This window comes from Pongo abelii, chromosome 13 (genome assembly GCF_028885655.2).
Source record: "Pongo abelii isolate AG06213 chromosome 13, NHGRI_mPonAbe1-v2.0_pri, whole genome shotgun sequence".
NCBI lineage: Eukaryota > Metazoa > Chordata > Mammalia > Primates > Hominidae > Pongo > Pongo abelii.
In genome coordinates this window covers 111,868,297-111,883,039 of record NC_071998.2, presented here as the reverse complement: position 1 = coordinate 111,883,039, position 14,743 = coordinate 111,868,297, and the positions used below count along the sequence as shown (strand labels likewise).

At 37.6% G+C, this 14,743-nt stretch overlaps 1 protein-coding gene across 1 annotated transcript in view; it reads left to right on the top strand.

Annotated features, from left to right (window-relative positions):
- The window catches only part of MEGF9 (multiple EGF like domains 9), a 115,012-nt gene that overhangs the window by 78,287 nt on the left and 21,982 nt on the right, over positions 1-14,743 (top strand). The window contains exon 3 of the mRNA XM_024252791.3: positions 12,803-12,942. Within this exon, the coding sequence (XP_024108559.3) occupies positions 12,803-12,942 (140 nt within the window). The remainder of the gene's footprint in view (positions 1-12,802; positions 12,943-14,743) is intronic.

The window sequence follows — 14,743 nt, the reverse complement described above, 5'->3', positions numbered from 1 at the left end:
ATCCTGCAACTGAAGAATTCAGTGAATTAAATTAAAAAATACAACAGAGAGATTCAACAAAAGAAAGAATCCAGCAAAAGAATCCCTGAACTTGAAGACAGGTCATTTGAAATTACCCAGTCAGAGGAAAAAAAAAAAAGAGAGAAATATGAATGAAAAAGAGTAAAGAAAGCTTACAAGACTTATGGGGCACCATTAAGTGAACAAGTATTTGTATTGTGAGAGTTCTAGAGAAGGGAAAAGGCATAGAAAACCTATTTAATGAAATAATAGCTAAAAAAATTCCCAAGCCTGTGGAGAAATATGGAAATCCAGTTTCAGGAAGCTCAGTGGTCCCCAAATAGATTTAACACAAAAAGGTCCCATCCGAGGTACTTAATAGTCAGATTATTAAAAGTCATATACAAACAGAGAATTCTAAACACAACAAGAGAAAAGTGTCAAGTCATGTATAAGGGAATCTTCATTAACCTAACAGCAGATTTCTCTGCAGAAATCTTACAGGCCAGGAAAGAATGGGTTGATATATTCAGGTTGCTAAAAGGAAAAAAAAGTGAACCAAGAATACTATACCTAGAAAAGCTATCCTTCAGAAATAAGGGAGGAATAAAGTCTTTCCCAGACAAGCAAAAACTGAGGGAATTCATCACCACTAGAACAGCCTTACATGAAATGCTCAAGGGAGTCCCACATCTGTAAGTGAAAGGACAATAATCACTATTATGAAAAAACACAAAAGTGTAACATTCACTGGTATAAAAAAAAATGGACAAAGGAGAAAGAGAAAAGAATCAAACCTTATCACTACAAAAAAACCACCAAACATCAATGATAAACAATAAAGGCGGAAGAAAGGAAATAAGGATATACAAAACAACCAGAAAACAATTAACAAAATGTCAGCAGTAAGTCCTTACCTATCAGTAATAACCTTGAGTATAAACAGATTAAATCCCCCACTTAAAAGATATGGACTGGCTGAATGGATAAAAAGATATGGCCTAACTATATGCTGCCTACAAGAAATTGTCTTCACTTGTAAGGACATACACAGACTGAAAGTAAAGTTATGGAAAAAGATATTCCACACATATGGAAACCAAAAGTGAGCAGAAATAGCTATGCCTAAGTCAGATAAAACAAACTTTAAGTCAAAAACTGTAAAAAGAGACAAAAAAGGTCATTATATAGTGATAAAGGAATTAATTTAGCAAGAGGATATAATAATTGTAAATATATATGCACCCAACACTGGAGCACCCACATACACACATATTATTAGATCTAAAGTGAGAGTTAGGCTCCAATACAATAATAGTTGGAGATTTCAACACCCAATATCTAACGTCTCAACATTGGACAGATCATCTAGACAGAAAATCAACAAGGAAACATTTGATTTAAACTGCACTTGAGACCAAATGGACCTAACAGACGTTGACAGAACATTTAATCCAAAAGCTACAAAATGTACATCCTTTCTTTTCAATAGCACATAGAACATTCTCCAGGATAGACCACATGTTAGACTACAACACAAGTCTTAACAAATTTAAAAGAATTAAAATTATATCAGATATGTTTTCTGACTGTAATGGAGTCAAACTAGAAATCAACAATTAGAGGAACTTTGGAAAGCTATACAAATACACAAAAATTAATATACTCCTAAATGACCACTGGATTAATGAGGAAATTTTAAAATTTCTTGGAGCAAATGAAAATAGAAACGCAACATCCCATACCATGCTATGGGATAGAGCAAACGCAGTATCAAAAGGAAACTTTATAGCAATAAACACTTGTATTAAAAAACTAGCAAAATTTCAAATAAACAACCTAATGATCCAGCTTAAGGAACTAGAAAAGCCAGAACAAACAAAACTCAAAATTAGCAGAAGGAAAGACATAATAAAGATTAGGGCAAAAATTTTAAAATTGAGACTAAAAAGCAATACAAAAAATCGACTAAATAAAAAGTTGGCTTTGAAAAGATAAACAAAATTGAGAAACCATCAGTTGGACTAACCAAGAAAAAAAAGAGAAAAAACCTAAATAAATAAAATCAGAAATGAAAAAGAGGACATTACAACTGATGCCACAGAAATACAAAGGATCATTAGAAGCTATTACAAACAACTGTATGCCAAGAAATCTGAAAACCTAGTGGCAATGGATAAATTCTGCTTGTATGGAAACATGCAAGCTACCAAGAGTGAATCAGGAAGAAATGGAAAACCTGAACAGCCCAGTAACAGGTAATGAGATTGAATCAGCAATAAAAAGCCTCCCAATAAAGAAAAGCCCACTGGTTGCATTCATAACCAAATTCTACCAAACATATGAAGAAGAACTAATACTAATCCTCCTGAAACTATTCCAAAAAATCAAAGAGAAGGGAATTCACCCTAACTCATTCTGTAAGGCTAGCATCACCCTGATACCAAAACCAGACAAGGACACAACACAAAAAACTACAGGCCAATATCCCTGAAGAACATAGGCTCAAAAATCCCCAACAGAATACTTGCAAACCAAATCCAACAACATATTAAAAAGAAAATACACCATGATCAAGTGGGATTTATACTAGGGATGCAAGGGTGGTTCAACACATGCAAATCCATAAACGTGATACATCAATCAACAGAATGAAGGACAGTAACCATATGATCATCTCAGTGGATGCAGAAAAAGCATTTGATAAAATTCAACATTCCTTTGTGATAAAAACACTCAAAAAATAGACATAGAAGAAACATACCTCAGAATAATAAAGGCCAATATGACAAACCAACAGCCAGCATCATACAGAGTGGGGAAAAGGTGAATGCCTTTCCCCTAAGAACTGGAAAAAGACAAGGATGCCCACTTTCACCACTCCTATTCAACCTAATACCAGAAGTCCTAGCCAGAGCAATTAGGCAAGAGAAAGAAATAAAGGGCATCCAAATTGGAAAGGAGGAAGTCAAATTGTCTGTTTGCAGATGACATGATCTTTTATATAGAAAACCCTAAAAGCTCCATCAAAAAGCTCTTAGAACTGATAAATGAATTCAGTAAAGTTGGAGGATACAAAATCAACGTAAAAAATCAGTGCTGTTTTTACACAGCAACAATGAAATAGTGGAAAAAGAAATTTAAAAAACCAATCCTATTTAAAATAGCTCCAAAAAAAAACAGTTAAGAATAAATTTATCCAAGAATATGAAAAATTTCTACAAGGAAAACTATAAAACACTGATGAAAGGAAATTGATTAGGACATTTAAAAAATTGAAAGATATTCTATGTTTATGGGTTGGAAGAATTCATACTGTGGGCTGGGTTCTTGGGAGGCCAAGGTGGGTGGATCACCAAGTAAAGAGATCAAGACCATCTTGGCCAATATGGTGAAACCCATCTCTACTAAAAATACAAAAATTAGCTGGGCGTGGTAGCACGCACCTATAGTCCCAGCTATTCAGGAGGCTGAGGCAGGCGAATCGCTTGAACCTGGGAGGTGGAGGTTGCAGTGAGCTGAGATCACATCATGCACTCCAGCCTGGCGACAGAGTGAGACTCCATCTCAAAAAAAAAAGAAGGAGGAGGAGGAGAAGGAGGAGAAGGTGAGGAAGGAGAAGAAGAAGAAGAATTAATATTGTGAAAATAACCATACTACCAAAAGTGATCTACAGATTTAATGCTATCCTTATCAAAATATCTATGGCATTCTTCACAGAAATAGAAAATACAGGGCCGGGCACAGTGGCTCATACCTGTAATCCCAGCACTTTGGGAGGCTGAGACTGGCAGATCACTTAAGGTCAGGAGTTCAACCAGCCTGGCCAACATGGCAAAACCCCATTTCTACTAAAAATACAAAAATTACCCAGGCATGGTGGTGCACACCTGTAATCCCAGCTACTCAGGAGGCTGAGGCAGGACAATTGCTTGAACCTGGGAGGTGGAGGTTGCAGTGAGCTGAGATTGCACCACTGCACTCCAGCCCGGGTGACAGAGCAAGACTCCATCTCAGAAAAAAAAAATACAATCAAATTCATATGGAACCACAGAGGACCTCAAATAGTCAAATTCTGGGCAAAAAGAACAAAGCTGGAGGCAACACACTGCTGGACTTCAAAATATACTACAAAACTTTAGTAACCAAAACAACATGGTACTGGCATAAAAACAGACACATAGACTAATGAAATGGAATAAAGAATTTAGAAATGAATCCACATATTTACAGCCAACTTGATTCTCAGAGGTGCCAAAAACATTCATTGGGAATGGGACAGTCTCTTCAATAAGTGGTGCTGAGGAAACTGGATATCCATATGCAGAAAAATGAAACTAGACCTTTAACTCTCACCGTATCCAAAAATCATTTCCAAATTGACTAAAGAACTAAATGCAAGACCGAAAACTATGAAACTACTGGCAGAAAACATAGAAGAAATGTTTCAGGGCAGTGGTCTGGGCAGAGATTTTGTGAAGACCTCATCAGCACAGACAATAAAAGCAAAAATAGACAAATGGGATCGGATCCGGTTAAAAAACTTTTGCACAGAAAAGGCAACAATCAACAGCGTGAAAAGACAATATGCAGAATGGGAGAAGATATTTGCAAACTATTCATCTGAAAGAGACTAATATCCAGATATCTTCAAACACCTCAACAACCAGTAAACAAATAATTTTAAAAATGGGCAAAGGAGCTGAATTAACATTTCTCAAACAAAAACATACAAATGAAAAGTACTTAACATCACTAATCATCAGAGAAGTACAAATCAAAACTACAATGAGATGTCATCTCACCCCCATTAGAATGTCTGTTATCAAAAAGACAATAAATGCTGGGAAAGATGCAGAGAAAAGGGGACTCTTATACACTGTTCTAGTGGAAATGTAAATTAGCACAGCCATTATGAAAAACAGTATGGAAGTTCCTCAGAAAACTAAAAATAGAACTATCATATGATCCAACAATCCCTCTACTGGGTGTATATCTATAGGAAAGGAAATTAGTCTGCCAAAGGGATATTTGCATGCCCATGTTTATTGCAGCACTTCACAATAGCCAAGATGCAGAATCAACTTCCGTGTCCATCACCAGAAGAGTGGATAAAGAAAATGTGTGCAATGGAACACTAGTTAGCCATAAAAAAGAATGAAATTCTATCATTCACGGCACCATGGATGAACTTGAAGAACATTATCTTAAGTGAAGTCAGACAGATGCAGAAATACTGCATGTTCTTACTTAGGTGGGAACTAAAAATGTTGATCTCATAGAAGTATAAAGTAGAATAGTGGTTATTAAAGGTAGAAAAGCGGGGAGGTGAGGATAGCCAAAGGTTGGTTAACAGATACGAAAGTATACATATAGGCTTTGTATTGACATACCACACTGTACCACATAAATACGTACAATTGTTATTTGTCAATTAAAAATAATAGCAAAAAAGGCCACTCAGCAATGGGCAGATAGTCAAGGTATACTGAACTGTACCATTAAAGAGTGAAAATAGCCATAGACAATACATAAATTAATGGCTGTGTTCCAATAAAACTTTTTTTTTTTTTTTTTTTGAGACGGAGTCTCACTCTGTTGCCCAGGCTGGAGTGCAGTGATGCGATCTCAGCTCACTGCAACCTCCACCTCCCAGGTTCAAGCGATTTGCCTGCCTCAGCCTCCTGAGTAGCTGGGACTACAGGTGTATGCCACCATGCCCAGCTAATTTTTGTATTTTTAGTAGAGACGGGTTTCACCATATTGTCCAGGATGGTCTTGAACTCCTGACCTCAGGTGGTCCCTCCTCCTTGGCCTCCCAAAGTGCTGGGATTATAGGTGTGAGCCACTGCACCCAGCCAAAAATTTTTTTTGAGACAGAGTCTCACTCTGTCACCCAGGCTTGAGTGCAGTGGCACAATCTCGCCTCACTGCAACAACCTCCGCCTCCCAGATTCAAGCAAGTCTCGTGCCTCAGCCTCCCGAGTAGCTGGAATTACAGCCGTGTGCCACCATGCTGTTAATTTTTGTATTTTTAGTAGAGATGGTGTTTCGCCATGTTAGTCAGGCTGGTCTCGAACTCCTGGCTTCAAGTGATCCGCCTTCCTTGGCCTTTCAAAGTGCTGGGATTACAGGCATGAGCCACTGCACCCAGCCTGTGTTCCAATAAAACTTTATTTAAAATGTGTCACAGGCAGGATTTGGCTCTGTTGTTCAGATTAATCATCATGACTGGGCCAGGCACAGTGGCTCACACCTGTAATCCCAGCACTTCGGGAGAATGAGGCTGAAGGATTGCTTGAGCCCAGGAGTTTGAGACCAGCATGGACAATATAATGAGAACCTGTCTCTACAAAAAATAAATTTCAAAAAGTTATCCAGGCATGGTGGCACATGCCTGTAGTTCCACACTGAAGAGATTGAGGTGGGAGGATTTCTTGAGCCAGGGAGGTTGAGGCTGCAGTGAGCTGTGATCGCACCACTACACTCCAGCCTGGGCAACACAGTGAGACCCTGTCTCAAAAAACAAAAAACAAAACAAAGTCATCATGACTGGAGTGTTGTACTCATGAGAAAAGTTGTCAGAGGCTAAGAGATTGTATCATTGAGAGGTGGTTATTGTTTCAAGACAATTCTCTAAAGGTCTCTTGTGCTTTTGCAAGCAGAGGCACTGCCTTGTTCTGGACTATTTATTCAAGGATATTTGCATAGCAAACTGCCTTGGAAAATAGAGCTAATATCTTCCTCTGGAGTAAAGAACAGATTTGCCACCATCCAATATAATAAAAATAAAGTCTCCCTCCTGGGCAAAGATCAGGTAAGCTCACTGTCCATTATAAAAGTTTTGGATTCTCTGAGTTTGGGGTTCTTCTGTAACAACCCACCTCATATGCAGGCATCACTGGCCCTCGTTGCATGACCATTGGGAATTGAGGTTTGGGGACATGGTGCAAATGCTGATACTCTACTCTAGCTACTGCTTTTGTTTGGAGGAATAAACTGTCCTCTGTCTCTGAAAAAAAAAAAAAACAAAAAAAACCCACAAGAATTTCTGTCTGAATATGGATTTCCTCTAAACATATTTTAGACTATTTGCCCTCAAAAATACAAGGAATGTTTAGCATAATAGCCCAATGTTTTCAACAATAAAGCTATCCTTTTTTTCCTCCAGAAGCCTCGCTTATTGCATAATGATCTTTTCCATAACTGTGGAAAGACAGAGGAACACTAAATTCAGATAATCTTTTGCCAGAAAGTCCAATTATTAAGTTTCTTTTAACAAAAGAGGAGAAACTATTATTTTCTTACCTCTACAAAACCATGACCCAGACATGAAATTAGGAACTTTTAATAACTTTTTATTTTATTTTTCCATATAAAACCTTTTTCTAGTTGGAAAAACTTTTTCTAGCTACCTTTTAAAGTTTGATTTTAATATATTGAGCGAGTTTATAATCAGCAGTTTGCTATTACTAATTTCAGACTATTTTAATTACTAGTTTCAGTCTCTTCCCAAAGTAAATTGTTTTTTAGTTATTTAAAAATAGCTTAAAATGTTATTTTTAAGTTCATTTTTAAAAGTGGAGGAAGAAGAAAATTGATACATTTCATTATCTCTTTATCGTGTTTCTTATTGTCTTCATGTCAGAGTGTCAACATGTATACTGTCTGAGGAAGAAGGAAAGGGGAAAAGCAAAGTTCCCAAATGACCACAAATGAATTAATTTTCTCTAATTAGAACTATGGGCTGGGCGCAGTGGCTCACGTCTGTAATCCTAGCACTTTGGGAAGCCCAGGCGGGTGGATCACTTGAGGTCAGGAGTTCGAGACCAGCCTGGCCAACATGATGAAACTCTGTTTCTACTAAAAATACAAAAATCAGCCGGGTGTGGTAGTGCATGCCTGTAGTCCCAGCTACTTGGGAGGCTGAGGCAGGAAAATCGCTTGAACCCGGGAGGCGGAGGTTGCAGTAAGCCGAGATTGTGCCACTGCACCACTCCAGCCTGGGCGACAGAGCAAGACTCCATCTTAAAAAAAAAGAAAAAGGAAAGAACTATGTATAATTTTTAAGTTATTCTGTAACTGCTTGAGTTAAAATTGATAATGTGATACCTAAAAATATACATACACACGTACTTTATATCTTGTAAATCTTAGGAAGAAAGTAGACTTTCTTGATAACAAAAAACATGCCAAGACATTTAACAATTTAGAAATAAATCATTAACTAGTTGGTAGAAAAGCAAATCAGGTCCAGCTGGCTTTGATCCCACCTAATGTAGGATTTTGCAGATCCTTTCTCTTCTCGATTAAATTTTTTTTCCCCAAAACTGTTTCTACCATGTGTTTATAATGTGCTCTCTTTTTCTAGCCATATTTTTGCTACAAACTAGTAATTATCCTTTAATTTTTTGCTTTTTTTTAGTTTTATTAACAGAATTTTAAAATTTTAAATTACTTATAAATTTTAAATTTTAAAAGTAAGTAACTTAGTCTTCCCTGTCTTTGCCAGCTGAGAATTCTAACCTACTTTCCTTAGAATTCTCAGAAAATATTTAAGATCTAGGATCACTGTCATCATGTTCATAGTTGCTTTCATTTTTGAGTACTGAGTATGTGCCAGACACAGTGCTAAATGCATTGTGTATGCAATATTTAATATACTACAAAGGTTGGTATAATTGTCTTCACTTAACAAATGAGAATACAGAGGCCAAGACAGAATGAATACTTTGTGCCAGCTAGTCACTAGTAGAGCTGGAATACGAACCAAACTCTGTTTCCTTGGGCTGGTTTTTTCCGTAAACTCTGATACTCCTTTCCTGTATTATACCCATCCCACCTAATCAATGTGACTGTAAAATAATGGAAATTCTGAAGCTTCTCCACCCACTCATCTTAAACAGAATCTTTAAAAAGATAATTTGGCTTGTATTCATGTGACATAGATATGTACCATATCTTGAGATGATACACCAGTGAATTTTCTTTTGAAAAAGTAATGACTATTAGTGTTGTAAAATATGTTATTATTTATATACACTTAAAAATGCTTTTTTCTAAAGTGTTAAAACCTTGCAGGAGTTGTTCACACCCATGAGTATGTAAATCCTATAACTGAGCATTACTACCACATGAAAATCTGAGAATCCCTTTTGGGATAATTTAAGAAATGTGTAGTATATGCATAGTTACACTTAATGCAGCGTAGCTCCACAATGCTTATGCTTCCTTTATGAATAATTCTATATTCTTTTTTTCTGATATAATTTTTGTGCTATCTTGGTACTTTACTAGCAACATGTCATTAAGACCAGATTAGCAAATTTTATCTTAAATTGTTAGCTGATCTCAATAGTATAGATGTCTGATTTCTATTTAAAATCCAGTTCTACACCTTTATTCTCCAGTTATGAAGCTGTGGGATTTGGTTCTTTCATTTCAAATCTATGGATAAGCGTAAGTGGTCTGTTAACAGCCTTTTTTCTTCTTTTTTGGTTTCATTGCATTTATCTCTTTGACCTTTGCTTCAGAAAGCATTCAAGTCTTTAACAGAGAGAGACCGTGAAAGGGAGTGTTGTAAAGTCTTTATTCTATGAAAGAAGTCACACAGGCAAAGCTTTATATTTGCTGAGTGATTTCTTTTCTTTCTTTTTTTTTTTTTTTTTTTTGTGAGACAGAGTCTCGTTGTCACCCAGGCTGGAGTGCAGCGGCGCAATCTTGGCTCACCACAACCTCCACCTCACAGGTTCAAGCGATTCTCCTGCCTCAGCCTCCCAAGTAGCTGGGACTACAGGTGTGTGCCACCATGCCCTGATAATTTTTGTATTTTTAGTAGAGACGAGGTTTCACTATGTTGGCCAGGCTGGTCTCGAACTCCTGACCTCGAGATCCACTTGCCTCAGCCTCCCAAAGTGCTAGTATTACAGGCATGAGCCACTGCACCTGGCCGATTTAAATCTTTTTTTAAGAGACAGCGTCTCCCTGTGTTGCCCAGGCTGGAGTACAGTGGCTATTCACAGGCCTGATCATGGCACACTCAGCTCAAGAGGATGGCTTCAGTTCCCTGTGATGTCATTTCCTGCCTAACCAGTCAGCACTTCTGGCTCCCTGGTTTCACCCCACCTACCAAGTTGTCCTTAAAAACTCTAATCCCTGAATACTTAGGGAAACTGATTTGAGTAATAATAAAGGTCTGGTCTCCTGCACAGCTGGCTCTGCATGAATTACTCGTTCTGTATTGCAATTCCCCCATCTTGATAAATCAGCTCTGCCTAGGCAGTGGGCAAGGTGAACCCATTGGGTGGTTGCAGGATTGATTAGTCTCCTGTGTTTCTTGGTCTGTGGGACTTTATGAGAGACAGGTTTAATTTGAGATAAGTGGACCCAGCTGTTTATTCCTGTTTAACTGCAGTTGGAGTAGTTCATGCAGCCTAGAACTCCTGGGCTCAAGTGATCTTCCTGCCTCAGCTTGCTGCCTCAGCCTCCTGAGGAGCTGGGACTACAGGCATGTGCCACCATGCCTGATAAATTTAATTCTTATACATGCAGAAATTGGCCTTGGGCCATGAATAACATGATGCAAAAGCACTAGTAGTGCAGCCTCACAACCAAAATTCCTCACTTCATTTTTTTTTTTTCTTTTGAGATGGAGTCTCACTCTGTCACCCAAGCTGGAATGCAGTGATATGAACTTGGCTCACTGCACCCTCCATCTTCCGGGTTCAAGCAGTTCTCCTGCTTCAGCCTCCGGGGTAGCTGGAACTACAGGCACACACCACCACTCTGACTAATTTTTGTATTTTCGGTAGGGACAGGGTTTCACCATGTAGGCCAGGCTGGTCACTGGTCTTGAACTCCTGACCTCAAGTGTTCCACCCACCTCAGCCTCCCAAAGTGCTGGGATAAAGGTGTGAGCCACCGCACCCCGCCTATATTTTTCTTTTAAAAGAGAGAAAAGCATCTTTTTTTTTTCTTGTTGTTTTAAAATCTGGCCATGCATGGTGTCTCATACCTGTAATGCTAGCACTTTGGGAGGCCGAGGCAGGCGGATTGCTTGAGCTCAGGAGTTTGAGACCAGCCTGGGCAACAGTGGAAAACCCTGTCTCCACAAAAAATACAAAAATTAGCCAGATGTGGTGGCACATACCTGTAGTCCCAGCTACATGGGGAGCTGAGGCAGAAGGACCACCTGAACCCAGGAAGTTGAGGCTGCCGTGAGCCGAAATCGCACCACTGCAGCCTAGGGGACTAAATGAGACCCTTTCTCAAAAAACAAAAACAAAAACAAACAAAAATCACCCAGGAAAAAATGAAGCATGGTATGTACACTCAGACAACTACTTTATCAAGATTCATTAAGTCACTTTAAATCAACAATTAAGGAGCAGATCCTCCAGATAGAAAGTCTTTTAGTGCCCCAAGAATTATTAAGGGAAAACCCACTTTAGGAATAGCAACTACTTTGGGAACATTGGCTATATTATGGTTACACAATATTATTAAGTGATTTTGTGTTCGAAACTAATACCTTCTTCTTGTAGGTTGTGGGTTAGGCAAACACCATCATTGAAAGTAACTGCTTATCCTTTTGTGTATTGAATAATGTATTTAGAGGAATGAGGAGTAAGCATATTTTGATTAACATTTTAAAAGCCTTGGAAATAAGCTGATGAAGTGTTGTACGCCATTCTTTGAAAGGTACATTATGTTCTTTATAATTTTCTGATAGTATAGAGGGGCTTTGATTGACTGTTTCCCTCTTATTGAGTCATAAAATATTCCTGAATTTTATTTTTTATGAATACAGGTTTTCTTTGCTAGATCTTTAAGTACCTTGGGATATTCTTGTGTAAGATTGTATATGTGTGTGGCTTCTTTTCTTTTTTCTTTACTAAATTACTTAAGATTCATAGATACATGCTTGATAGTATAAATTAGATAATGTGAATTTTTGTTGCATTTTTAAAAACATCTCCTATACTGTGATCAGTACAAATTTTATTTAAGCTTTAAACATCAAAATATTTGGGCTTATATATCTGAGAACCTTTGACTTTGTTAGGCTGCAGCTTCTCTTGAAGCAATAAGATTTCTCAGCCTTCGTTAAAGACCTGAAATTTACCTGCGGTGAGAAGAGAGACCAAGATTTATTCTGGGCAGGGCATAAACACCATCACTGTAGTCAGGACCTATATAGATGGTGAATTGTAATGCTTTGGATCTGCAGAATGAAGCTTGATACCTAAGTGGATATCAAGTTATTTGGCAGACAAATTTCTTGCACCAATTTAGAGTCAATCTTAGGAGTAGATAGTATGGTGGGGAAAAGTATCTTAGGAGTAGATAGTGTGGTGGGGCTTTGTATGAATAGACTTGACTTACTAGCTGAGGACAATAACTTTATCTGAATTTTCTCAGTAGTAAAATAAGTATTATTACCCTCACCAGGTAGAACTACCTTGAGGATTAGAGAAAAAATATATTTATTGACATAAGCCCTCAATAAATGATAGCTCATTACGTCATCATCATCATCATTATTACTCCTGCTTTCAAATGCCTCCATTTTTAATTTTCTGCAAAATTATTTGTTAGCTAAGAAATTGCATTATGCAATACACTAGACACCTTTTAATAGCAATACAGAATTTGATAGGTGATTTCTTTGGACACAAGGCTTTGAGATATGGTAAGTATATATGATTTACATGAGCTGGGCTTTCTTTCCCTTCTGGGGTGTTACACAACACAACTTTTAAACTGATTTACTTTTATTCATTGTCTTTGCTTTTATTTGCAGTTCTGGGAAATGCCAGTGCAAAGTGGGTGTCATTGGCTCTACATGTGACCGATGCCAAGATGGATATTATGGTTTTAGTAAGAATGGCTGCTTGCCCTGCCAGTGCAATAATCGGTCTGCCAGTTGCGATGCCCTCACAGGTACGTACTTTCCTTAACTTTGACATGTAATTATTCCACTGTTCTTTTAATTTGGAAATCTTTCAGCTGTAAGTTGATTCTTCTGAAATAGTTTGGAAGGGCATTTATCTTCTAAGTAGGATGTGATAGATCACAGCAAGCCAAACTCCTGCTACAACAAACTTGAAAAAGTACGTAAATTAAAAAAAAAAAAAATCATATACCTATGGAGGCAAGGAGAACTATAGGAACTAAAATTCCAGAAAGGTTGGAACTCTTCCTAGGTAAACTGATGATCACCAGCCATTGTCTTTTCAGGGGACATTTGCTGATTCTGAGCATAGGCAAAGAATGAGCCAGACCCAAGCAAAGGAATTCTTCTTTAGGAAGGAGATACAAGAAATGTTTTTGGCAGTCATTTGAGGCTTGCATGATGGTTGGAAACAAGAGGATCCCCAAACACAAGGCCAGCTTTCCCACAGGATATTAGCTGACTATGCAAAAGATGGAAGGCTGGGCCAGAAAGGTAGAAAAAAATCTCTTTCTCTTTCAGTCTTGTGCTGAGGAGGCAAAATCCCTTTAGAAAGAGAGTGCCTGCTATGACATTCAATTATCTCCCCCTCAAGATGTTCTCAGACTCTGAAGGTGCATGCAGTGGGACCTAGGCTCAAATTACCAAAGGCCAATACAAATCTCTCACTGCCTTTTAGGGCTAAGGAGACACAGGCTTGTTAGGCTCTCAAGCAAAAGCTTTAGAGGGCCATGACCAAGAAATTGTAAGGAACCAGAAGTTGATTAACTCATACTAAAATTACAGTCCACCCTCAAGCCGCCTCACCTTCTGATTGGATTGAAGTAATTCTCTCATTATATCTGCCTAACAGATGAAAGGGGAGCCCTCTCTGGTTCTTTTATATACTTTGTCCGGCGTACAATAAAAAATACTGGACAATGCAAAGACAGAAAAATGTGACCAATACCAAAGAGAAAAAAAATGAACAATGGAAGCAGACCCTTAGGTGATTTAATGTTAGAGTCAGCTTAGAATGACTTGACTAAAGTTAGTATTTTCATACAATAGAGGGAAAATCAGACAAAATAGGTGAAGAGAGGCAAAATTTCAATAGAAATTGGAATCTCTAAAAAATCAAATGAACAAACTGGAAGTGAAAAATACAACATGTGAATTAATAACTCATTGCATTAATCTAACAGTAGATTGTACACAGTGAAGACAAAGTTAGAAGACTTGAATACAGTGCAATTAAAAATATCCAAACTGAAGCATTTCGAGAAAATATAATGGGAAGAACAGAGCAGGGAAGATGTGGGACACAGCCAAAAGGTTTAGCATAAATGTAATTGGAGATCTAAAAAGAGAGGAAAGTGATACTGGATCCCAGTAATATCTGAAGAGAAAATGGCCATGAATTTTCCAAATTGATTAAAGGCATCAACCGACAGATTCAGAAAGTTCAGCAAACCCTAAGCTATATAAAAACAAAGAAAACCACATTTAGGCAAACTTAAGTCAAACCGTTAAAAACTAAAGCCAATTAACTTCTGATCTTAGTTTTCCTAAATGTAAGAATTAAGTATCCTTCCTTGGAAACATTTTTTTTCCCCAAACAAACAAACAAAAAAATCAGGACATACTAGTCTGACAAGTACAAGTGTTTTTATGAGAACAGGGTGGCAAAATATTTGAAGTCAAAAGTACCCTGGAAAAATCGGTTGAAAGTTTATTCTTCATTCAAATACTCTATAGTGAAACAAATTGATTTAGAAGAGATTGTATTTTTTTTCTTTTATGTGATCTTGT